We start from the raw sequence: 22,558 nt of genomic DNA, 5'->3' as shown, positions 1-22,558 counted from the left end.
ATAAAGATTCTTGAGTGACACTAATACAGCCTCAATCAGATAATGTTGAGTGATGTGTTATTTATACTGGTGTGTATCAGAGCGTATTCTACTATAATGTCCTTCCTATGCACACCATACCAATACCCATATAACCTAAGCAGAGACGAAGACACACACGAGCACACAGCCAAGGAACCAAGGTTACAGTCTGCCAGCACCGTCTCTCTGCTGAGACGAAGGACTCGGTTTCATAACCCACTCCACCACACACATGCACCCTCACACACCCTGGTCATGACTCCTCCCCACCCCCTTGTCTTGCAGGTCTTTGTTTCATTGCTTCAGCGACCACATTCTGGTTCTCTAGGTTTTGTTTAGGGAGCAAACACACTCATATACGGTCATACCAAACAGTGACCCACTCCGCCAAGGGCCTAAACACAGGGCTGGACTGACCTACTCGGGACTAGCTAAATCAGTTTCATACAGATACTATACAGAGTTAAAACACAAGCCTCACTCTGAATTACAGCCCCCCTTATTACATATACAGGGGCTAAATGGTATAGACAACATACCACCTCTGATATTACTCTGCAGTCTATTCAGATCACACTGGTTAAAACTACATCTTTTGTGGATTACAAATGAACCTCAATGCATAAAAACACAGACAGAGAGACTTACACTATTTAGACAAAAGTATTGGGACCTGCTCGTTCACTTACTTCTTTAAACAAGGGTATTAAAGAAGAATGTATCCTCCTTTGTAGGAGTAACTCTCTCTACTCTCCAGGAAGGCTTTCTACTAGATTTCTGAGCATTGCTTTGAGGATTTGACTGCATTCAGCGACAAGGAGCATTAGCAAGGTCAGGATGTTAGATGATCACCTTACCAGCTTATTTCCAACTCATCCCAAAAGTACTGAATGGAACATCATCACTCAAGAGAACACCGTTCCACTACTCCACAGCTCAATGGGGCTTTATACCCCTATAGTCCATGCCCGGCCTTATGCATGGCGGCAATAGGTTCACATTTATCTGCTCCAGAGGGTCCTATTCTATTGACAATACTTCTCTACAGGGGCTTAACAAGCTGTGTGTGTGTGCATGTATGCGCATTTGCACATCTGTGTAATAATAATACTAATAATAATACTAAAAAAAAAAAAAATAGCTGAATGCATTCATTAGAAGCGATGTCCACAAACATTTGAACATTTTAGTGCACCTGGGATTGTGATCGGTTAAGATGCTCACGGCACACAAAAAGACAATTCATGATTTAACCTTACAAGTCCTATTCAGCATTACAAACTGCTTCACACATTTACAGTTAACAAGTAATGCACTGAGCGGCCCTAACAGACAGTCTTGCGCATGTACGTATCCTCCCCCTCCCCACTCAGGCTGAACCTGTCAATATCCTCAAGGCTACCACAAGCATTAACTGGGAGGCAGAAAGAGGGGGAGAGACAAGTAGTTTCACAAAAAGAAAAAGAAGAAAAAAACCCTCACAAAATAATAACAATCTCAGGGCCAGCGGACAGCACCAGGTGATAAATACTCAAGTGTTGAGAGAGACCTTGGGTTTTCACTGTCAATTTCTGTGTTTTCATCAAAAGAAAAGAGAAAGAAAAGACAGCATACAACATTTACACTTAAAAGCAGCTACATGGAGCTTCAATCCACTATTCACCACAAATATCACAGCAGGAACGCTATGCCTGGTCGATGTTCTGAAAAGCCTCAGCCGTTCTGCACATTCGTAAAGCTACACAATGTTTACCCAACGGAGCTGCTGTCAGGGGTCATTTCAGCCTTGAGCTCCAGTGACCTTGCTATGGAGGCTAAATGATGTTGTGGTGCATCAAGGAAATATCGTACTATCATAGCATGCTCATGGCTCACTGCAGAACACTAAGGCTTAAGCTATCCATTAGTCCATATATATATATGTGTGTGTGTGTGTGCGCGCACGCACGCATGTGTATGTGTAGAGCTGTGGGTAAAGCTTTATCTGATCTCCTTTCCCTGCAGTACAAAACTCCCCAATCTTCTCAGGGGATAAAGGTTGGGAGGGGTAGAGGCCACCATCTTAAACAGTCTGTACGTGTGCATGTGTGTATACGTGTCGGCACCCTGACCAAGTGGACCTGAATATCAGTGCTTCTCTAACAGAAGGATAAAGGTCGTTGACCACTTCACGGGCAGCGTGGGTTAAATACCTACAGGATTTAACCCAGGATGTAGATCAGCCGCTTCCGCATTTTAAATTCAGTGGAAAATCTTATTATGAATAATTATAAATAATTTTTGTCTTCCTTGTTTTCCAAACTACACATGCCTAATTGCAATCTGTTTGAATGCCAGAGCACGTTTGACCCCCTCCTCATAAGTCCAGCCTGTTTGACTAGTGTGATCACTCACACCGTTCCTGGGCACGGAACTTGAGCATGACGTCAATAACGCAACTAATAATAGGGTTAATAACAGGTCTGGTTCTCACCTTATTAACGAACATGAACTGTAGTTGGCAAGTAAAGTTGCGAATTCCTCCCTCAACGTCAGCTGCCTTTACTGAAAAACTGACAATCAATAAATCTGTAAGGCATGTGAGAATGCTCATGTGTTACCACATGCAAAACAATATAAAGCCACAAGCTACGTGCAACCATGAACTCCACTGTGTCGTGCCAGAGCACTTTTCTTCAACACAGAAAAGTTGCACTGTGATGACGTCAGAGTGATCGAGCCCTAAATGTTAAGCCCAGTGTGAGAGTAGGCCTGCACGGGGGTACAAAGCAAACAGGCCTAGTGTTATACATCAGAGTATTAAGCCAAACTCAGAAATGTACAAATCCTTATACTAGAGCAGGGGTGGGCAACGGGAGCCGGAGTACAGCACAGTTTGATTTCCCTACTCTTAACAGACCTGGTAGACCTGGCAATGTGCAAGATTTCTATTTCTATTAAATTCTACATTCAATTCTTGATACTAACAAAAAAATAAGCCAATTAAATAAATGTATGTCAACATAAACACTTTAGAAAAATTAGACAAATTAGGTTTTTTTGTTTCCAGTAACAAGAGTGGGATGGAACTTAAGGTTAAGTGTTACCTTCTCTTCAAGTAACAAAAACAAGCATAACAGGTGGCCAGCATTTCTACTGCAGTGCCCAGCTGCCTGAAATATGGGGGAAAATACTGCAAATAATAAATAAAGACAAATTATTAATGTTACAAAAACAGTGGCATGTAGCTTTCAGGTTTTTACAGCGTTATTCAATTCACCAGGTTCTTGGCAATATACAGCCCTAGTAAACAACTGTATGTTTTGGTACATAGAGCATAAGATGGGTTTAGCTGGACGCGGTGCAGCATATGTTGAAAATTCACTGCTTTGAGTTCTTGATAGCATAGTTCTGATAGTAATTAAAAGCAGGCACTACTAGCATGTTCTGTTTGTATATCAACATATCATAACTCACACTGGGTACCATGAAAATATCTGTATCTATCGTGGTTTAATATTTCTGTCATATCACCCCCCCCCCCCGAACTTTGGACCCCTAACGTCTTGTGATTCCTAATTTCAAATGGAAATGAAAAGGAAAGAAAGTGGCGTGTAAAAAATGTGAACGCATCTACCTTCGGTTTCTCCAACACACACCTGCATTCTCTTTCAGCAATCATTCTAATGGAGACCCTCTGAAAGGTTCTGAAGGTTGAGTCTTCAATAGAGCATTTTAGCAGCAGAATGTGTGCTAAAGGTCAACAGTTGCTTAGGCTTCATAAGCTAATTCAGCTCCTAATTCAGGCTACCATTTTCCTAAAGCCCTTGCTGGCAGTGCCCCACGCCCCCTTAAAGGGGCTTCTCAAGACTTCTCATTTAGTTACCTCTCCACTGAGGAAGGATGTCAAGCACTACAAGACAATGGCATGGGTCACTGGGTGTGAGGGAGCAGCCTTTTTAAATTTCGAACAGCAAACAGCCTTTTTTACAGTAGTTTATCTTATCTCGGCTCTCTGGATGGACCGCCCGACTCCCCCACCTCTGTAAAACCAGAGGAGCCGATAGCAGAGGGTCCAAATTTCAGGGGCATTTTGGAGATTTATGGACCAACCTTTACACCACTTCTTTGAAACACACCCTACCAACTCCCCATAAAACAATCAGAGAACAGAGGAGGCCTCTGCTGTGTGTGCTAAAAACACACTTCACGTACACGCCCACACATGCTTACACAGGGTAGAGTTCTGAGAAAATCTCAGGTAGTCTGATAGGGTGCATGTTTTTGAGTTTAAGAGGTGAAATCCATAAACTCTTTAGCCATGCCCGCACGCACACACATACATACAGATACACCTCATTAGAGGTAAGCAGGAGCCTGTGGCCTGATCAGGAGTCAGTTGTCTAATTGCACTCACTCATGGAGACACGCACGCACACACACACACACACACACACAGATGAACACACAGAGCAGCATGCAGTAAATCTCAGCAGGCCATCATTCCTGTAAACAAAACAAATTGTTAGCCATCACTCAAGTGAGTGAGTCTGTGCATATAATAATTAATTCAGGCTCTTCTTATTTGAGTGTGGCATGGAGGGGTGGCAGTTAATAATTAAGCAGCCTCTGGCCCAGAGTCAGTGGAAACCATCCTCACCCACAGCAAATAAGGCCTCAAGTCTAGCACCCCACACCTACGAACACACATCAGCACACACGGTATGTGCACTCTGACCACTGTTGATATTTGAATCACCCTAAGAGTTAAATAACAGACAACAGGTTAACTGCAAGAGAGAGAAAAATGTAGGTAGAAGCAGTGGTTTCCTTTAGCATTTGAAAATGTGTTTTAGCAGTTGCAATAAAGTCAAGGAAAACTGTTAAGACTGTGTGTTGGATGTGTAACAGATTAACAGAGGCTACTTCCTCAGAGAAAATAACAAGCTAATAAACTAACAGGCCAAAGCTAACAGGCACAGTGTTGAATACTGATTAACATCAGCTAGAGCAGTTCACTTCTATCGAACATCAGCTAGCTCACATTAGGTAGAGTAGTTATCATCTAACGAGTAGTCACCATTAGGTTAAATTGGTCATCAACATTGATCAAACATTAAATTAGTTCATCTATTTAACATCAGCAAGAATAGTCACCATCTAGCTCACATTAGAAAAAGTCATCAATATCTATCGAACATTAGCTAGAGTGGTTAATATCTAACATTAGACATCTAACATCAAATAGTATTTAACATCTAAATTATAATAACTAAAGTAGACATCTAGCTAACATCTAGCTAACATTAACTAACGTTCGCTAGATGTCAACTACTTTAGTTGATAGTAGCTGGATATCTACTTTAGTTGAAGTCGACATCTAGCTAACACAAACCAAAGTAGACACTTAACATCAACTAAAGTAGTTAACGTCTAGCTAACGTTAGCTAGATGTTAACTACTTTAGTTGATGTTAGCTGGATATCTACTTTAAAGTTAGCAAGATGCTACTACTTAAATAAAGTCATAAAGTTGACATCTAGCTAACATTTAGTTGATGTTGGCTAGATATCCACGCTACTTTAAATAAGTGAGATGCTACTCATTTTGTTAAAGTCAACATCTAGCTAACACAAACCAAAGTAGACCTTTATCCAACATCAATTAAAAGTAGTCAACATCTAGCTAAAATTAACTAACGTTCGCTAGATGTCAACTACTTTAGTTGATAGTAGCTGGATATCTACTTTAGTTAAAGTCGACATCTAGCTAACACAAACCAAAGTAGACCCTTAACATCAACTAAAGTAGTTAACGTCTAGCTAACGTTAGCTAGATGTTAACTACTTTAGTTGATGTTAGCTGGATATCGACTTTAAAGTCAGCAAGATGCTACTACTTAAATAAAGTCATAAAGTCGACATCTAGCCAACATTAAAGTAGTTAACATCTAGCTAACATTTAGTTGATGTTGGCTAGATATCCACGTAGATATCCAGTAAGTGAGATGCTACTCATTTTGTTAAAGTCAACATCTAGCCAACATTGACTAACATTAGCTAGATATAAACTACTTTAGTTGATGTTAGCTAGATATCTACTGTAGTTAGTCAGAGAGATGTTACTACTTCAGATAAAGTGGACATCTAGCTAACATTAACACCAACCCCCCCCCCCCCCCCCCACCCACACACACACACACACACACACACACACACACACACTACAAAAAGCATGAGAGAAACTGACATTCACAGTTCTAACCCTATATTTATCTCCATCAGTCTAATAGGCAATTTATTGGGAGTAACCCTCCTTTACAGACACATTACACCAGGATCTTTAGGATACGCGAGAGTGGAAAGAGCAAAAGCAAGAGGGTAGAAGGAGAGACAGAGAGAGACAGAGACAATGTGTGTTAGAAAACCATTTTGAACAAGAACGCACTTGTCTTTCTCCCTCACCCTCTCAATTTCTCTGTAGCCGTTTTCTTTTCATAGCCTGCCTTCTCCCTGTCTCTCCCTCTCTGCCCATCTCCCTCCCCCACCCTCACTCTTGGTCCCTTACAATAACTTCGCAAACATACTCGCAATCAAACAGAGCGCGCACTGGGAAATGTCATATGTTAATGGCCCTGCATTTTTAATAGTATTTCCATTAGGTTATCACATGATTATCACCCTCCGCCTCTCCTCTTTCTCCCCCGCGCGCTCTTTACCATCTATGAGAACTCATTCAGGCTACAATGTTTAAGATGCAAGATGCAAAACATTTCCAACTGCAGCGCACACTACAGAATAGCCATCTGTTCTGCATGAATTCTCGCACTTCGCTACAGTCAAGTGCTAGCAGATCTGGGCAGATCTGTTCTGAAGCCCGCCGAACTCTCTGGGGCTAGCCGCTAGCACACGCTCACATCATCAGAGCTCAGTCTACTTAAAGAAAACAATCAGCATGTTCCTGCCCAGGAAATTAAAGGCCATGTGCCTGGATGACTGGGCTATATCCAGCGGTCTTCACCTCGCTGGCTATGAAGTGCCTGGAAAAGCGAAGGATTTCTTAGGTAAATACCAGCTCTATGATTTCTTCACTGGTCACTAGACAGCACGGTCACCATGGGCCTCTATAAAACAGTGAAATGGTTAGTAAAAACACATGGGGAATGTTCTCAGTCACGACTTGACTGTATTCAACACTCAAACATCAGTTGGCAGGTATGACAAACTGCAAGCACTGATTATAGGCAGCCAGGTCTTTCTGCTCGTCTTAAGAGCCTTTACCCACTCTTCCTCAAACGGAAGATGCTCAGCCTGTTTAAGATCCATCCACAGATTAATAAATAAAGTCAGGGGACTGTGAGGGTTCTTCCAAAATCTTGAGTTTTCTCAGTGGTTCATGGTAAATATTAATGTATGTTCAGGATTAGTATCCTGTTGCGATTTCTTTACCGACCGGATCGCACTTGCCATTCCCCCATCTATCCAAGCAAATGTTCCACTCAACACCAAAGCATGGCTTCAAATTAAGAAATCATCAAACACTGCTTCTGACTGTATTATTATGGAATGCCAACCATAACCAACTGCCAAATCTTACAACAGTTAAACCACAAGTTCAAGAGAGTATAAACTAGGTACATTTACACAGGCCTGTCAATCATTTTTGGACCATATACTGTCCCAGAAAACTGTGATAAACAATATTATTGTAATTTTAAGACCATTTGATTCTATTTTGAAGGTAAATTGCATAATAATGCAATTACACCCTTTTAAAGAGCAGTGAACTTTAAATTATTTAGAATTATCTGACTATTACTACACTGTATTTACAGTAAGTATACAGGTGAATGAGTAAAAGGACTGGAATATATATGTGATGTTTCAATATCCTTCATAAATAAAACCTAAATAAATGAACCCCCCTTTTTCAAACAAGGCTGACATACAAACCCACTCACCTTAATGGGCTCTTCTCATTAAGTGAACACAAAAGGCTGTACAGAGGACAGCAAAAATGATTGAGGTCATGTCCATATATTGTATTATAAGTGACATGCCTACTTATCAAAAAATGTCCATGTACTTACCAAAAAATACTAAGCAACTTATTCAATCCATCTTTATCATCAGAGGAAAGAGCCAAAGTGTTTTACCTTCTTGGACCTAATCATTAATGACCAATCCACCCAGTCACAAATTGTTTACCCCTCTAGAGTTTTCACAAAAGCGTCTGAACCCTAACTACCAGTTTCCATTCTGGTCTTTATGTACTGTAATTAAGAAACTGAAAGCATGGGCTCTCGTTACTGACACGTCTACTTATTAAATCACTGAGCCCACCAAGCTTGCAATTATTATTACCTCACAAACCACCTACTGTTACAGCACTGTGGTCTTTAGTGCAAATGTGCAAACTGTGGAAACCAATGTTGAAAATATATAGCAGTAAAAAAGTAGATTCAAGTCTATTAACTTTATAGTGTCAAGCATACTGTTCACTGCTCTTGCAAGTGTGCGGCCTATACATGTTGTCTATATACCTTCATCATGTCTACAGTTGCAAAAAATGTTTTTTTTTGATGATTTTTTTTAAACAAACTTTCAGCTGTTTACAATAAACTGATTAAAGAGGGACCGTTTAAACAGCTCAACACACCTAAAAGAACAAGTGGTTTCTCCAAATTCAACACAAAATGCCACTTTTAATGACAACTGCAGTTAGAAATATGGCAGGTCAAGTGAAGCAAGCTGTCCAGAAAGTTCAGAGATCACAGTTTTGCACAAACAAGCAAAAGGATACAGAAAATGAACACTGAATGTTCCCAGAGACAACCTGCAAGTTTAAAGTTAAAGGAACACTGGCTACACTACCTGAACGTGGCAGAAAGCAGAAACTATCATCGGCTGCAACCAGACTCCTGAGGAGTGGAGGAGTCAAAAACCCCTACGTGACTGCAAAATACCTGCAGTAAGAAATGGTGGCATCAAGCACTGGGGTTTCAGTTTACACAGTAAGGAGAATACTAAACGCTAAAGGTCTCCATGCTCATACGTTTCTACTGACCCAAAGGCGCAAGAAAAGTCAGCTCCAAACTGCTCAAAACCATATAAATAAGCCATTGAAGTTTTGGGTTGTGGTCTTTCTGTTCTGTGGTCTGATGAAACTAAACTGGAACCTTTCAGGTCTATGGATCAGTGGTCTGCATAGAAAAGGAAGAACGAAGCATACTCTGAAAAGTGATGCTCTGGGGTGGCTCTGCTTCCCCTGGCACTGGAAACCTGCAGTGTGTGGAGGGCAAGATGGTTTTAATCAAGCATTAGGTGAGCCCAGAATAATTCTGAGACTGCATTTTGTGTTGCATTTGGAGAAAACACTTGTTCTATTAGTTGTGTTGGGCTGTTTAAATTGGTCTTGTTTGATTGGTTTATTGCAAACAACTGAAAATTTGCAGATTGTGTCAACAAATGGGGGTTAAATAACTCTGATTGCAACTATAGTTATTTTAAAACAAATGAATTTTGCAACGACGCCACAAACATTGCAAGTGGACCCTTAAGAAAGACATTTTACATTTTTACATTTTACAGTTTTACATAAAAAAAAATTTCATTGTTATCAGAAAAGTATGTGAACCCTACCGTGTCAAATACCTGATCAGTAATGACTTCAATCCAATATTTTGGGACAAACATTATTCGTATTTTGATCATGTCTAACTATTTTAATGTAAGGGATGTAGAGGGCAGGAATTCGACTTGGCCATTCTAAAACATGAAATTGCTTTGGTATATTTGTACTCCTGGCAATAAACAGCATGTTCTGGATCACATTATATAAGCCATTCGCTCAGCGTTTTCAAATAACAGACAGTCTGACATTTTGCTGTAGAATTTCCGTCTTGAAATTCATTGGTTCCTCAGAACTGTACAGGGTGTCATCTACAATAAATCATCCAGATTGTTCTTAGAGTTGTCAAAGTTCTATATAGAACCACTGTCTTTACCCTTGAAAAAAACACTGACAACAATTATTGTCTCGTCAATAGATCATACTAGAGATCTGAGGACTTTTTGTATAACAGACCTTGTTTGTTCAATGACCATGAAACACTAAAACTGTTGCATGCACGGTTTTAATAAGCCTGCAATCCGAGACCCCAGCAATTCGTTTTTGCGCACTGTGGTAGACAGAAGTGTGAGACCTATACGTCAAGCACCATTTATGCAATCTGCTGTACTGTGCAAACCTACTGTACTGTCAAGAGGACCTCAACTGTGGAGGTGTGGCTAACGGAGCACAGGGACTTTTTATTCAAAAATGGTGGCGACTGCAGCTTTCACATTTTATGGCAACAACAACAATAGGGGCAAGTGATCAGCTTTTTGGCAGATATGTTTCTGTTGCTAATAATCAATTTGTTTCTACATAATTAGACTCAAACTTCAAAGATTTCAGAAATATGCAGTAATTTAACCCTTTCAAACCACAGCTTCTATTCAATGTCCTCTGCAGAGGGCAACAGTACTTACTACTACCCAATTCCAATACCTTAGGAAGCAGAAGGCTGAGTGAGGCCGAGGAGGATTTTACTCAGAATTGTGGATTGGGAGTCAGACTTGGAGCTGTCGAGAGACGAAGGAGAGAAGGGCAGGAAAGTGGAGCAGGAAGGTGAAGATGATCAGCTTTCTAGGAGCCTGAGCAGAAACGTATAGTCTTCTGGTTGCTCCAAACAACCAGAAAAATCGTAAATCATCCAAACCAGCAGGAGGAAGCCTTTTAGTGTTAGGTTTGTTCCCTTTACCCTTCCATGACGTTCATTAAATTTAAAAAGAAACAAAATAAAATCCACATTAAAATGAGGACAATATCATTACATATCCCTACATTCTAAGACCAAGCAAGTCCGATGTCCACTACAAGGGAAAAAAGCTAAAAGCTTCTTGGCTTAGATACACAATTCCAAGAAAACATGTTATGTCCTTTAGAACCTTTAAACTACATGGAGGTTCTTTAATCTTTAAAAGGGTTCTTCACACTCTCACAAGCGTTCCATGTTGGGCTCCTGAGTGGCGTATTCGGCTAAGTGTTGGCCCAATCATGGGAAGATTGAGAGTTTCATTCATCCACGGCAATGCCACCACCACCCATGGCCTGTTTAGAGCATAATTGACCTCACTCTCTGAGAGTGGGCAAGATAGCCCTCCCTCTGCCCCCAATCACTCAGCATGATGCTAGCCAGCACGGGTGTCTCTTAGCTCTCGTAATTGAATCGCCAGTTAGTGTTTTTCAACCAGTTGTGTTGAGCTGTCAAACAGGGCAGGATTTTTTTTGTTTTGTTTTTTTACAATTAAACTGACCAGGTTCTTCTATAGCAAACATATTTGAATCAAGTCATCTATTAGAATTTTTTTATAGACTTTTCTACTATTCACACTATCCATATAAACACAACGGACCTTGGACCAGCAGAACATAGCACTTCTCTCCCGACTGAAGTTACTCCTATATGTGCATCTGTTAGACTGAGAAGTTGGGGCTCTGAGTGCAAGATACGAATCAGGGACTTGCTGAAACCAGAGAGAATGACCTGACAGCATTAATGAGCCTACACCTTACCCGCCTGTCAGTCAAACACAGTGGCACCCTTCAATTGGTTGTAAGCCAGTCTGTAGTCATTAGGTTGTTTTTGTGAACATGGCTTTGGGTTTTTGTTTTTTGTGGCCGTCGCTGGAGGTCACCTGGAAGCTGCTGTGGAGGTAGTGCGTGTGTGGAGTTATGTGACACAGCGGGCCAAGAATATCCGAGTCCTGTTGTCCTATTGTTATTCAATAGGGACAGTGGGCAGTAATTGGCCTGCATGCTGTTAGTACCCCTGAGTATTCTATTCCATTTTAGCAGAAAGGGAAAAAAACGTTGGAAACCAAGTGTCCCATTGCCAGCAATCAAGCTACTGTCTTTTATGGGGTACACCGGCAAAAAAGGCCCAGAAAATTTGAGGTGATTAGCATACATATGGTGTATGAAGACCAGTGTCCATCTGCAGTTTGTCAGTTATTTATCTGAAGCAGCACTCCACGCAGAACCCACAGAATGAGTAACAGGCAATCTCAGCAGGAGGTTTTGTCTCTCTCTCTTCAAACACCAGCTCAGTGTTTTCAGCCAGAACAAGGGGACCAACGTCTGCTTCTCTCACCTCTCAGACATTCTGCCTACTGCTTCTGTTTACTGGACTCTATTGTTCGGCTCCACTCTGCACATAACAGATCATCTGTAGCATAATGCATCAATGCACCACTGAATAAATGTTCATATCACTTTGGAACAGGCTGCAAACAACACTGGAATATATGCCTTCTCAGATACTGCGCACGCTTGTTCATACAGGGATGTGGGAAGGTGTTTTCGTGTCGGAAGCGCTACCTTTTTAGACATCTCAAACATGAGGTACGCAGCGGGGAAAAAAAATATCACAATTTACTCATGTCTTATGTCTACACTAAGACCCCGTTTACACCTGGTCACTTCATCTGTCTTGAGTATCGGGATTATATCTGAATAAAGCCAAGCCACATAAAAATGCAAGTGTAATCGCACCCAAGACTCATCTGAACCAGATACTAATCTGATCACACATTCCAATTCAGGAGGTAGTCTGAGACGCATTTGAGCCACAGTATAGCAGTGTAAACAGTGTAAAGTTTGAAGCTACATTGTGTAAACGCATACAGGTTACAATCCAGATACTACATGAAGTGACCAGATGTAAACTGGCTCTGCCCCTAACACATGTGTGTGTGTGTGTGTGTGTTCACCTTTCACTGTCACAGTGTACAGTGACAAATACGTGCACCTTTACCTCTACACCCTCTACAACGCACCAACCCCCCCCCCCCCCCGGCCAAATTCTACAACGCAATTGTTCATGTTCATAGTCTACTTAAAATCAGGAGCATCAGTGTTCCTTGTCAAAAAGCTTAGAACCCTGCATTTACAGGTTTTATTTTACTTTTTTATTAACATTTTATTTTATGCATATTTTATATTCGCATTTAGTATACTTTAAATTCTTCTTTTAGTTTATGTTTTTTCTTCAATATTTCCTAGTCTAATGCACATCCCAGATGGCACACAATTCTAGGACGAATTCAGACCAATTAAGGGTCACTCATGGGTCAGTTATGGAAATGACAAATTCATTGCGGGCCAAAAACCAGTCCCGACAGTTTATCATGGCAGTGTCAAAACTCTTGTCAGCTGTTGCGGTGTTCTGGCATCCAGATTCAGACAGTTGCAGTCATTTCACAGCTTTACGTGGGCCAGCTGACAGTAGCAAGTGTGGGCCAGAACTGGGCCATGACTCGTTTGCTAGTTGGGTTGTCCGGTCTGTTTAGTGTTGTGCATGTGTGCACCTGCCAAAAAAAAAAGTGTCCTCATGTGTGTAACATAAAACTGACTGAGTGATTCTGGTTGTGGCTGCTTTTTACAGCTGTTGCTGGAGCCATTTTCCTGTAAAGTCCATAACCAAGAGGATTTCAGTGCGGATCAATTATAGCGGAAGGGGAGACAAGAGAAGAAAAGAGGAGCAGCGTGGAGGAGAATGCCTGCAGTCTGAAGGACGGGACAATTTTGAAGAACAGAAGAGAAAGATAAAAAGTCTGCAGCTCTGGCATGTTGGTAAAAGCCTGCTCTTAAAAGCACATGTCGCTGTAATGTCCTACATTTCCTCCAGCAAGGAAACAATCACACACCTGTCATTATGCAGCCAGAAGAGCCATTTCAGAACATCAAACACTGTTCTCATGCATACACCTGCCTTTATGCTCATGCTCATTGCAGAAACCATATGCCTTTAAATGACAATGGCATCTTCATTACAATGTGAAGAACGGTGTACCTGGTGACATTGGGGCTGCAGGAAAGTCACAATTCCGAGGACTAACCAGAGCACACTCTGCAATAGAAATCTTTTAGAATTCAGAAGTGAGGTTAATGGGCATGCACATTAGGCCATTGATGTGTTTCTTTGAGACCGGCTGATTGTTGAATGTGACAGTAACAGCGTAGTTATGCATCTGTTGGCCTGAGCCACTTTATGCTAAGTATTAACTAAGCCAGCGCTCCTCTATCTAATTATTTACTTTTACACTCAACCTCCATCACTCTGGTCCAATGGGAGAGTCATCAAAGTCATGCTGTCATTCTTTCATGGCCTACATTTCCCCTCACCCACCCTCGCATTCTCTCCACTAAACGCGCACACACACACACACAGGCCTACAGGCCTCCCATGGGTCACTTTGCCGCTGAGGTTAAAGTAAATCCACCCATGTAATAACAAAAGGTCTTTCAAAACAAATCCATCCAAAGACGAAGCTCAGGTTTAACTCGACGTGTGTCTGTTCTGCATGTACAACAGTGACAATCGCAAGCTGGATCACATGGGCAATTTGGCAGTGATGAACCATAGGTAAAGTATCTCTGCTGCCTCCATAAACCATCCCAACGTCTACCCAATATCTGAAGCAGTGTTCAATCCAGTGGCCTCCAACCCTTTTCCTGGAGAGGTACCTTCCTGCAGGTTTCAGCTCCAACTCAAATCTAGCACACGCCATTCAGCCAATCAAGGACATTGGGAGGCAGTAATTAGTTGGATCAAATAGGGGTTTAAAATAGGGTTGGAGCCAAAGTCTGCAGGAAGACCACTGGTCTAAACGACCTTTCTCTCGTAAAGGACTATTGCAGTGATAGTGCCCGCAAGTGTTTTGTGTGGGCTACTTGCGTTGGTAAACAAGACTAGAATTAGCGTGAAGAATGTGAGTAAGAGCTAATGAACAGGTAAATGTGCTGACCTTGCGAAAAGGAGGGGGGAAAAAAGACTTTGGGGAAAATTTACATGGGGTTTTAAGTGCTTTGTATGCTTTATAATTCATAAACAGACATGGAAAATCAGTTGGTTTTCATGTCGAATGAGAAATGGAGGCTTCCTCTGTAAAGGAGCTTATGAGTGAACATAGCGGAGTCCTTGATAACATGCTAATTTTAAGGCACTCATGTTTATATAGTACATGAGTATGAATGCATACATATATACATAAACAATCCTAAACATGAGTCATGTTAAAATATATTATATACTTTTGTAGAGACATCTAGAGATGTACTGTGCTACTCCACTAAAAGATCTAGTTTACTCTTAAGAATCTACAAACATGCTATGTTTCTTGATGTTTCTATGAATATCTCTGCGATAATACAGCACAGAAATTTCAGTTACAAGGCTATGAAGATGGGTGGAGATGCAAGTCTCTGGCTCTCACCTTGTCTAAAGTGGATTTGTGTGCCCATCATATGTAATTCATTTGTAATTGGTGGATTTGTGAGTCTGGCTATGGTTTGGTGTGAAACAGGCCAATGAACAGGAGTCAATGAATGAGGTCTTCTGCCTTTTGCCATCTATATACCACGTTATTTATTCATTCCAATGCTTTTGTGTAAATAAGACCCAGGTAAACCAATTTCATGCACCGAAACAATTCATCCACATGAACAAAGCTATGTTTGGAAGGTCACATGTGGTCTCATTATAGAGAGAGCAGAGATTGTTCTGAACATTTTTGAGATAAAGTATGTGGGTATGCTCTATTATGCAAGAATATAAAATTCAAGAAAGACTCCAGAGGGTTAAATTCCATTTGTCCACAGTCATGCAAAAACCTTATCTCAAAAATGGCAACTTTACAAAAAAAGGAAAGAAAAACTTCTTAACCTTCAATGAAAGTCAATGAACAAAGATTTTATTTCAAGTCATCTTGGAGCATTTCTACTGGCAAGAGAAATGAATTCTATTGACAAATGTAAAGAACTGTCAAATTTGAATAGTGCCAGAATAAGTTTTTTTGAGTGACAATGACCATATATAACCCTCTATATAAATTAGTTACATTTGTCTTTAATATTTATTCAGATAGACCAGGTCCCAATTGCATTGTATAACTGTTTATGTATTGGCCCACAATTCCAACATCTCAGGGTCGTTTATTATCACCATTACATAAAAGCTTTTGTGCCATTGTAAAACAGCAGCTTTTGAACTTCACATTCTGTAAACATTTAACAACAAATAAAATCAACTGAAGTGCTTCAAAATGACCTGGAATAAAATCAATAATTTAAATTAAGGGTTTTTTTCCCTTCTGGTTTTCACAGTGTATTGTCCTTATTTGTTCTTGTATCATTTTATTTACTTCTCTCAGTGAATTCACAAATTATGGATTTCAAACTATAAACTAATACAGAATTTAATTCCTTTAAATTATGTCTGTTTCCACAGGAACACCTAAACAAAGGACAAACACTATGGAAACACTGGGTGAAAATTCAGTCTGAAAATTTGTCTGCGAGTTATTAAGCCTGGAAGGGTTTGGAGTAATTGCTTGTGTGTTTTCACACCTTGCGGAGTGAAAAATCTGACAAGCAAAGGCTGCACGTCTGGAAAAAAAAAAAAATCACGGAGAAAAATAGTTTGAGTGCAAATTGAGTTATGAAAACCTTTTACATGCACCCTGCATCTAGTTCACACAAGCCCCAAGTTAAGAGTTCTCCAGAAACTGGTGAAAAGAATCTCAGGTTCAGCTCTGTGTGATCTGGCGCTGTGCCGCTCTCCATGGTGCTGCAAAGACCAGCAGTAACTGTATACATTGTTCAGTGAGCTCTTTAATGAGACCAAGTGCCTGCAGCAACCAGCCCTGCTTCATCCTACTTTGCACAATATTGGTAGCAAATTCATTCTAAAGCACTGAGAGATATTTACACTTGCCCACTTAATAAGCCCATCTTCTTGTTCACCACGTACCATTCTTCTGTTTTAATTTCTCAATATGCTCACATCACATTTAATTAACGTCATTAGCTCGAGATGCTGTAGATAAAATTTCCTTTTTTAACCTCCACACAACCTTCTGCCGCCTGCTATACCTGTTCAATATTAGAATTGAATCCAAAGTCCAAAGCTACAAACATGGAAAGATCTCTTCACTGAAGCTTGTTGTTTTTTGTCTGTTGAAGACTGTAGGTACTATAGATTCTCCTCCACCCCTCCTCCTCTGCTCCATCTGCCCATTCTCTCTCTCTCTCTCTCCCTCCCCCCCTTCCCTCCCTCTCTGTCTCTCGCTGGGGTTGTGTGTGGGGGAAGAGGGGCCAGAATATCCAACAGAGCCTCCGCACAGAAAGCTTCAGTGTCAACCTTCACACTTCTTCAGTGTGCGCACACACATACACACAAAAGCATGCGACATACCACAAAAGGTGACACACCACTAGTGGTGGATAAATCAAGCTTCTCGACAACAGTCGAAAGCAACAATGACACAAAGTTGTCTTGTCTGCAATGCCCTGAGTTCCAAGGTCAGCCCTGTCAAGCGTTTGACTAATGTTTGACTATGTCTCTTCAATAAAGCATACAGCCATGCAACATGCGCTTACACCCCAGGGGAAGGCTATCGACGGCAAGCCGCTAAAGCGCATGAACATTAGCGTGTAAAGACTGATTTGGACTTCTGCAGAGCTACATGTTCAAAAAGCACTAGATGTACAAAAGTAATGGGACACCTGCTCATTCATTGGTTGCTTGTGACACTGTACTTCTATAACTAACTTTGATTTTACACTGATTCTGGCTCTCCTTCTGGAGCTCGATCTCACCCCGGAAGCTACCGGAGAGCCAATCGGCAGTTGTTTAAAACATTTTGATGCTATACTGACTTGTAATAGGGAGAATGGGGTCTCATTTTCATACCAGGCTCAGCACGCCACCTATATAACTACGTAACATGGAACATGCACAGCACCGCTCGAAAGAACTGCATAAGGCAGCTCATATTGGTGCAAAATCCTTATTTAAAAAATGAAAAAAGGCTAGCCTAGTATCTCACAATTTGATTATTACTTAGCAGATTATTTGTATTTCCATAAAGAATTTATTTCAAATATATTTTATGACTACAAAAGGAAGCAATGCGACCAGTCTTTATAAGATCCTGCAGTGAGGCTGCGGTGGAAAAACCCTAGAAATACACCTTACCTACCATAGTAGCTTTGACACAGTGAGCAAATTGAGCACTCGCTGAGAGGCCAGGTTTAGCCTGTGACCATGTAATTTCACAGGTAAGAATTTACCCAGTTCAGCAGCAATATCTGCACCCATGTGGCTCTGATTCACCACTCGTTTTGGAGAGATGCTAGCTGCCACTCATCTGTGACAAAATGCTCAATTATGGTCACATAAGATTCTGTGGCAATGGATGTCCACAGATCACAGTGAGACCATGACTTCTGTCTTGTAGAGTTTGGGGATCGCTATGTCAGTAAAATGTCTTTGAGACGTGACGCTGCTGTATATCGGCTCCAAAGTGCGAAACATAGCACAAAAGCCCTGGTTCTGAAGAACTGAATTTTTAAATGTACAGGATGCCAGTTGGATGTTTCGCTCCCCATCTCAAGTGTCTTATGTGAAGGCCGCAGGCACTGTGTCCGGCACTGCACGTCCGCACTTTCACACTTCAAAAATCTGCCTTATATTATCAATTAATAATTAGAGAATTGATTTTTTTTAGAGAAGTGATTCAGAATCGTCCACTTCTGCATCGAGATGCATCTAGGAATCGAATTTCTATCCCACATCTGGAATATTATTACATATTTTATTTAATATACATATTTTCAGATAAAATGGGTCATCACATCACATTATCAATGGTAACTGGTCACCATTCAGTTGCATATGCACACAGTGAGTCTAAAAGGTAAGGAAAGAGTGAGCATGATGCCTGGTGATAGGTGATGAAGGAGTTCACAGAGGCAAGTACGGCTGTCACTCTCAGCTGATGGCTCTCTCAGTCAACTCCAGAGGGGGAGCTCCTTAAGGAGCCGCTGGCTCACTGCCTCCCCACACAGGCAGGTCAGCAGCCAACACTGCCGCTGTGCTCACTCTCTGGGGCCTGGATGATGATTATGGCTGCTGTAACTCCACTGAGACATGTCATGTACACTCTGAAGGCTGAGGATGTCTGAGGAAAGTGTACACAGCACAGCAACAAAGGCGCAAGCAGAGAACTGAAGAAACGAGAAAGGGTTCATGCACAACCGGTTTAACTAGAGTTTAAGCTGGTCTTGTTAAGGGCTGGATACAAATCCTCCATCAAGGGAGGATTACAGTGAACACTCTCAAACCCTATGGTTTCTTCCATATAAGACACTTATGGCTGGAACTACAGTGTTTTAAACTGTTATGTTTGTGTGTGTGAGAACAAATATGTCTGGAGTTTGTATGAAACCCTTAAAAAAACATGGTTGGCCTACAATAACAGGACCAACCAACTGCACCAGACTAGATTATTTTTATTCAGTGCTTGATTTCTTTTTATTTTTGCATAATAGCCACATTAAATGGTTCCGCATCCTCATACAAAATGTAATGAAGTGGAAATATAAAGAAAAACTAGTAGCAACAACTGCAACCAAAAGCTTCCTATAACTGGAGATGCCAATTTGAGGACCAGTCACAGAATCAGAGTGGGGTTCAAATATTATTCTAATAACTGTCTTGCAGCATATCCCAAATGGTCTTGAGCTTCAGATGATGGACTGATGAATGGGCATTCTCCTGCAGGATTTTTTAAGATCAAAAATCATGGTTTCATCAAGTGAGGGGCAAAGTTTAAATAGAAAACAAAGCAGAAATATGATAAAACACTTAAAAAAGGTCTAGGCGAGAACGGTCCAGATGTGGTCTTAATATTCTAATAAATGTGTGTGACTGACCTACCTCTAACAGAGAGGAACTGGAAGTCTGTTTACGTTTCCATGGCACCGCACACAGTCTTAAAAAACTAAAAAGCCAACTTCCCTGTCTTACTTTGAATTGTGGTTGTGATTTTACAGATCTTTAGGGTTTACTGAGGTTTTGACTGTAACCGAGTCACAAGCCCATATATAGACCCAAGCTGGCGCTGTGCTGGGAGGGCGAGGTACGGGTAGGTGGCGAGCAGCAGACGGCTACGGTGCTCCGTCAGGACCTCCCGTCCGTCATGCCACTAAATTCTGCAGTAAAGCAGAGATATGCAGGACATCAGTGATGACAGGGCACGGAGGGCAGCCACAGCCCCCAGTTGCAGGGGTCAGGAGTATGCCGACGTAAGCAATACTGGTGAAATACAGCAGACATTTTTTAGACTTTGGGAAGATATTCCTAAGACATTCTTGTACATTTACACTGGGGGCCCTGAGGATCCGGATTAACTTAATTACAAAGAAAGTCAGATAAAGGCTCAGAGGGGCTTTAAAAGCTGTGCCTTTGTCTTATATTAAATTTCATACAGAAGAATCTGGCAAATCCTTTTTTTTTTTCAAACTACATTTTCCCAAAAAAACTGGTGAAAGAAATAACAGATGATCTTGTTACAGTGTCACCCATCAAGGGGTGGATATATTCAGCAGTAAGTGAACAGTCAGTACTTGAAGGTGTGGTGTTGGAAGCAGGAAAAATCGACAAGCATAAGAATCTGAGACTCTTTGACAAGGACCAGATTGTACTGGCTAGACGACTTGGTCTTAGCATCTTCTAGATTTCTCCATCAGATCCAATGGATCCCTATATGGACATATTTCTGATACTGAGAGAGAGTGTGACAGAGATAATAAGAGCACGAGAGGTGTGTCCTCTGCCCTCTAAAAGCAGTCCCCTCCATGAGGCTAATGTCACAGCGCACACACACCAGCACCACAGGGGACTGTGGTTGCAGGATATGTTGACCTTTAGAAGGTCTCCTACTCACACTCTCACACACCTGAAGGTGAGCGTCATGTGGAGGCTGACTTCCTCTCCCCGCAGGTGCTCCCTACAACACCCTCCTCTTAGTCTCTCATTTCTGAACCCCCCGATCTCTTCCTACTTATCCTCTTCCTGCTAGACGTTCTGTTGGCTGAACCCCGGTGGCAGGAGTTGTGCCCCAGAAGCAGAGAGATGGAAGCCATTTGATTAAAATCGATTCCTACATTTCTTCTCGCTTCACCTTGGCCCTTCCACTCTATTCACATCACCATATGTGCGCATGTACGCATGTGTAAGCGTGTGTGTGTGTCCGAGAATGAGCAACGCCTCACACTTCACTGTACGACTGTATTGGTTTTCCACACCCACCCATCAGGTCATTACTGAAGTCCATCACTTCTCTCCTCCCCATAGTGGGACTCAGGGCTTCTATTAAGATGGAGATGAGGCCGAGCAAGTGAGCGAGTGTGCGCGATAAAGAGAGTGAGACGGTGCGAGTGAGCGAGAATTAGAAACAGAGCAGAGCGGGAAAGAGTGTGTGAATGAGACACTGAAAAAACAGCAGGCTGATCGAGAGAATGAGAGAGATGGTGGAAAAATGTTAAGCGTGTGTTTACTAAAACTAGTGTTTACTATAAACTAGTGTTTTATAATGGTTTGAAAAAGCTAGACTTCTTAAGGTTCTTGTAATACTCGCTTTACTGAACTGCACTGAGGGAATGGGAGAGAGAGAGAGAGAGAGAGAGAGAGAGAGAGATGGTATTGATCCGATCAACAAAGAAAAGAAAATAACAAAAACAGTGTTCCTACCGTCTTCCTCTTTGTGGGTATTTTGGGGGCTGTGCATTCTCTCTGTGCTGGTGGGCCGGTTGGGGTCAGAAAGTGCGCTGTGGTGCTCAGCTGAAATCCATGTGGGGTCACTCATATCAAACTCCTCACTGCTCACTGAACTCTCATCCTACAGAGAGTGAGAGAGAGAGAGCGCAAGAGAGAGAGCACAAAAGAGAGAGAGTGAGCGCGAGAGTGAGAATATTAGGGAATTGCATGCGAGAAGCAAGACGGTAAAATAGGGTGAGAAAGAAAATAAAGGGAAAGGGAAAGATGACAGAATAAAAAAGAGAGAAAAGAGACCGACAATGAAGAAAGAGGAAAAAAGAGGGGAGAGACGAAAAAAGAAGAAAGGAGAAAGGAGAGAAGAGAGAACACAAAAGAGGAAAAAAAGAAAGAAAGAAAAAAAGAAAGAAAGAAAGAAAGAAAAAAAAGAAAAAGAAAAAAGGAGGGAGAGAGAGAGAGAAAGGAAAACAACGGAGAGAGGGAGAAATAAAAACCACAGAAGAGAGAGCAAGCCAGCCAGAGGAGTAAAAAAAGAGAAAGGGAAAGAGAGAAGAAAGGAGGAAGAGAGAGAGCAAGAGAGCGCGAGAGCATTACACATGACAGCTGAGACAGTTATGTGTTGCATGTATTTGAAGCTAAGCAGGGCAGTTTTGGAGATGTTGACGGGCACAGGCGGAGGAAGAGCAGTCAGTGAGAGTAGTCACCCCCTACTGAGTGACAGCAAGAACCTCATCAGGGGGTGTACACACACACACACACACACACACACACACACACACACACACGTGTCTAGAGGAGGAAGAAACGAATGGGCCTAAATGGGGAAGACTGCTGTACGGGATGCTTATTGGAGCACCGCTTATGAAGAGCAAGCAGTGTTCAATGCTGGCCTTC

At 41.6% G+C, this 22,558-nt stretch overlaps 1 protein-coding gene across 2 annotated transcripts in view; it reads right to left on the bottom strand.

Moving 5' to 3' along the window:
• nol4lb (nucleolar protein 4-like b) overlaps positions 1–22,558 on the bottom strand; it is a 126,562-nt gene that overhangs the window by 44,612 nt on the left and 59,392 nt on the right. For both annotated transcript variants that reach the window (XM_072696562.1, XM_072696563.1), the window contains one exon: positions 21,641–21,788. In XM_072696562.1, the coding sequence (XP_072552663.1) occupies positions 21,641–21,788 (148 nt within the window). The remainder of the gene's footprint in view (positions 1–21,640; positions 21,789–22,558) is intronic.

This window comes from Salminus brasiliensis, chromosome 14 (genome assembly GCF_030463535.1).
Source record: "Salminus brasiliensis chromosome 14, fSalBra1.hap2, whole genome shotgun sequence".
NCBI lineage: Eukaryota > Metazoa > Chordata > Actinopteri > Characiformes > Bryconidae > Salminus > Salminus brasiliensis.
The sequence above is the reverse complement of the archived record's forward strand: the minus strand, read 5'-3'. Positions and strand labels throughout refer to the sequence as shown.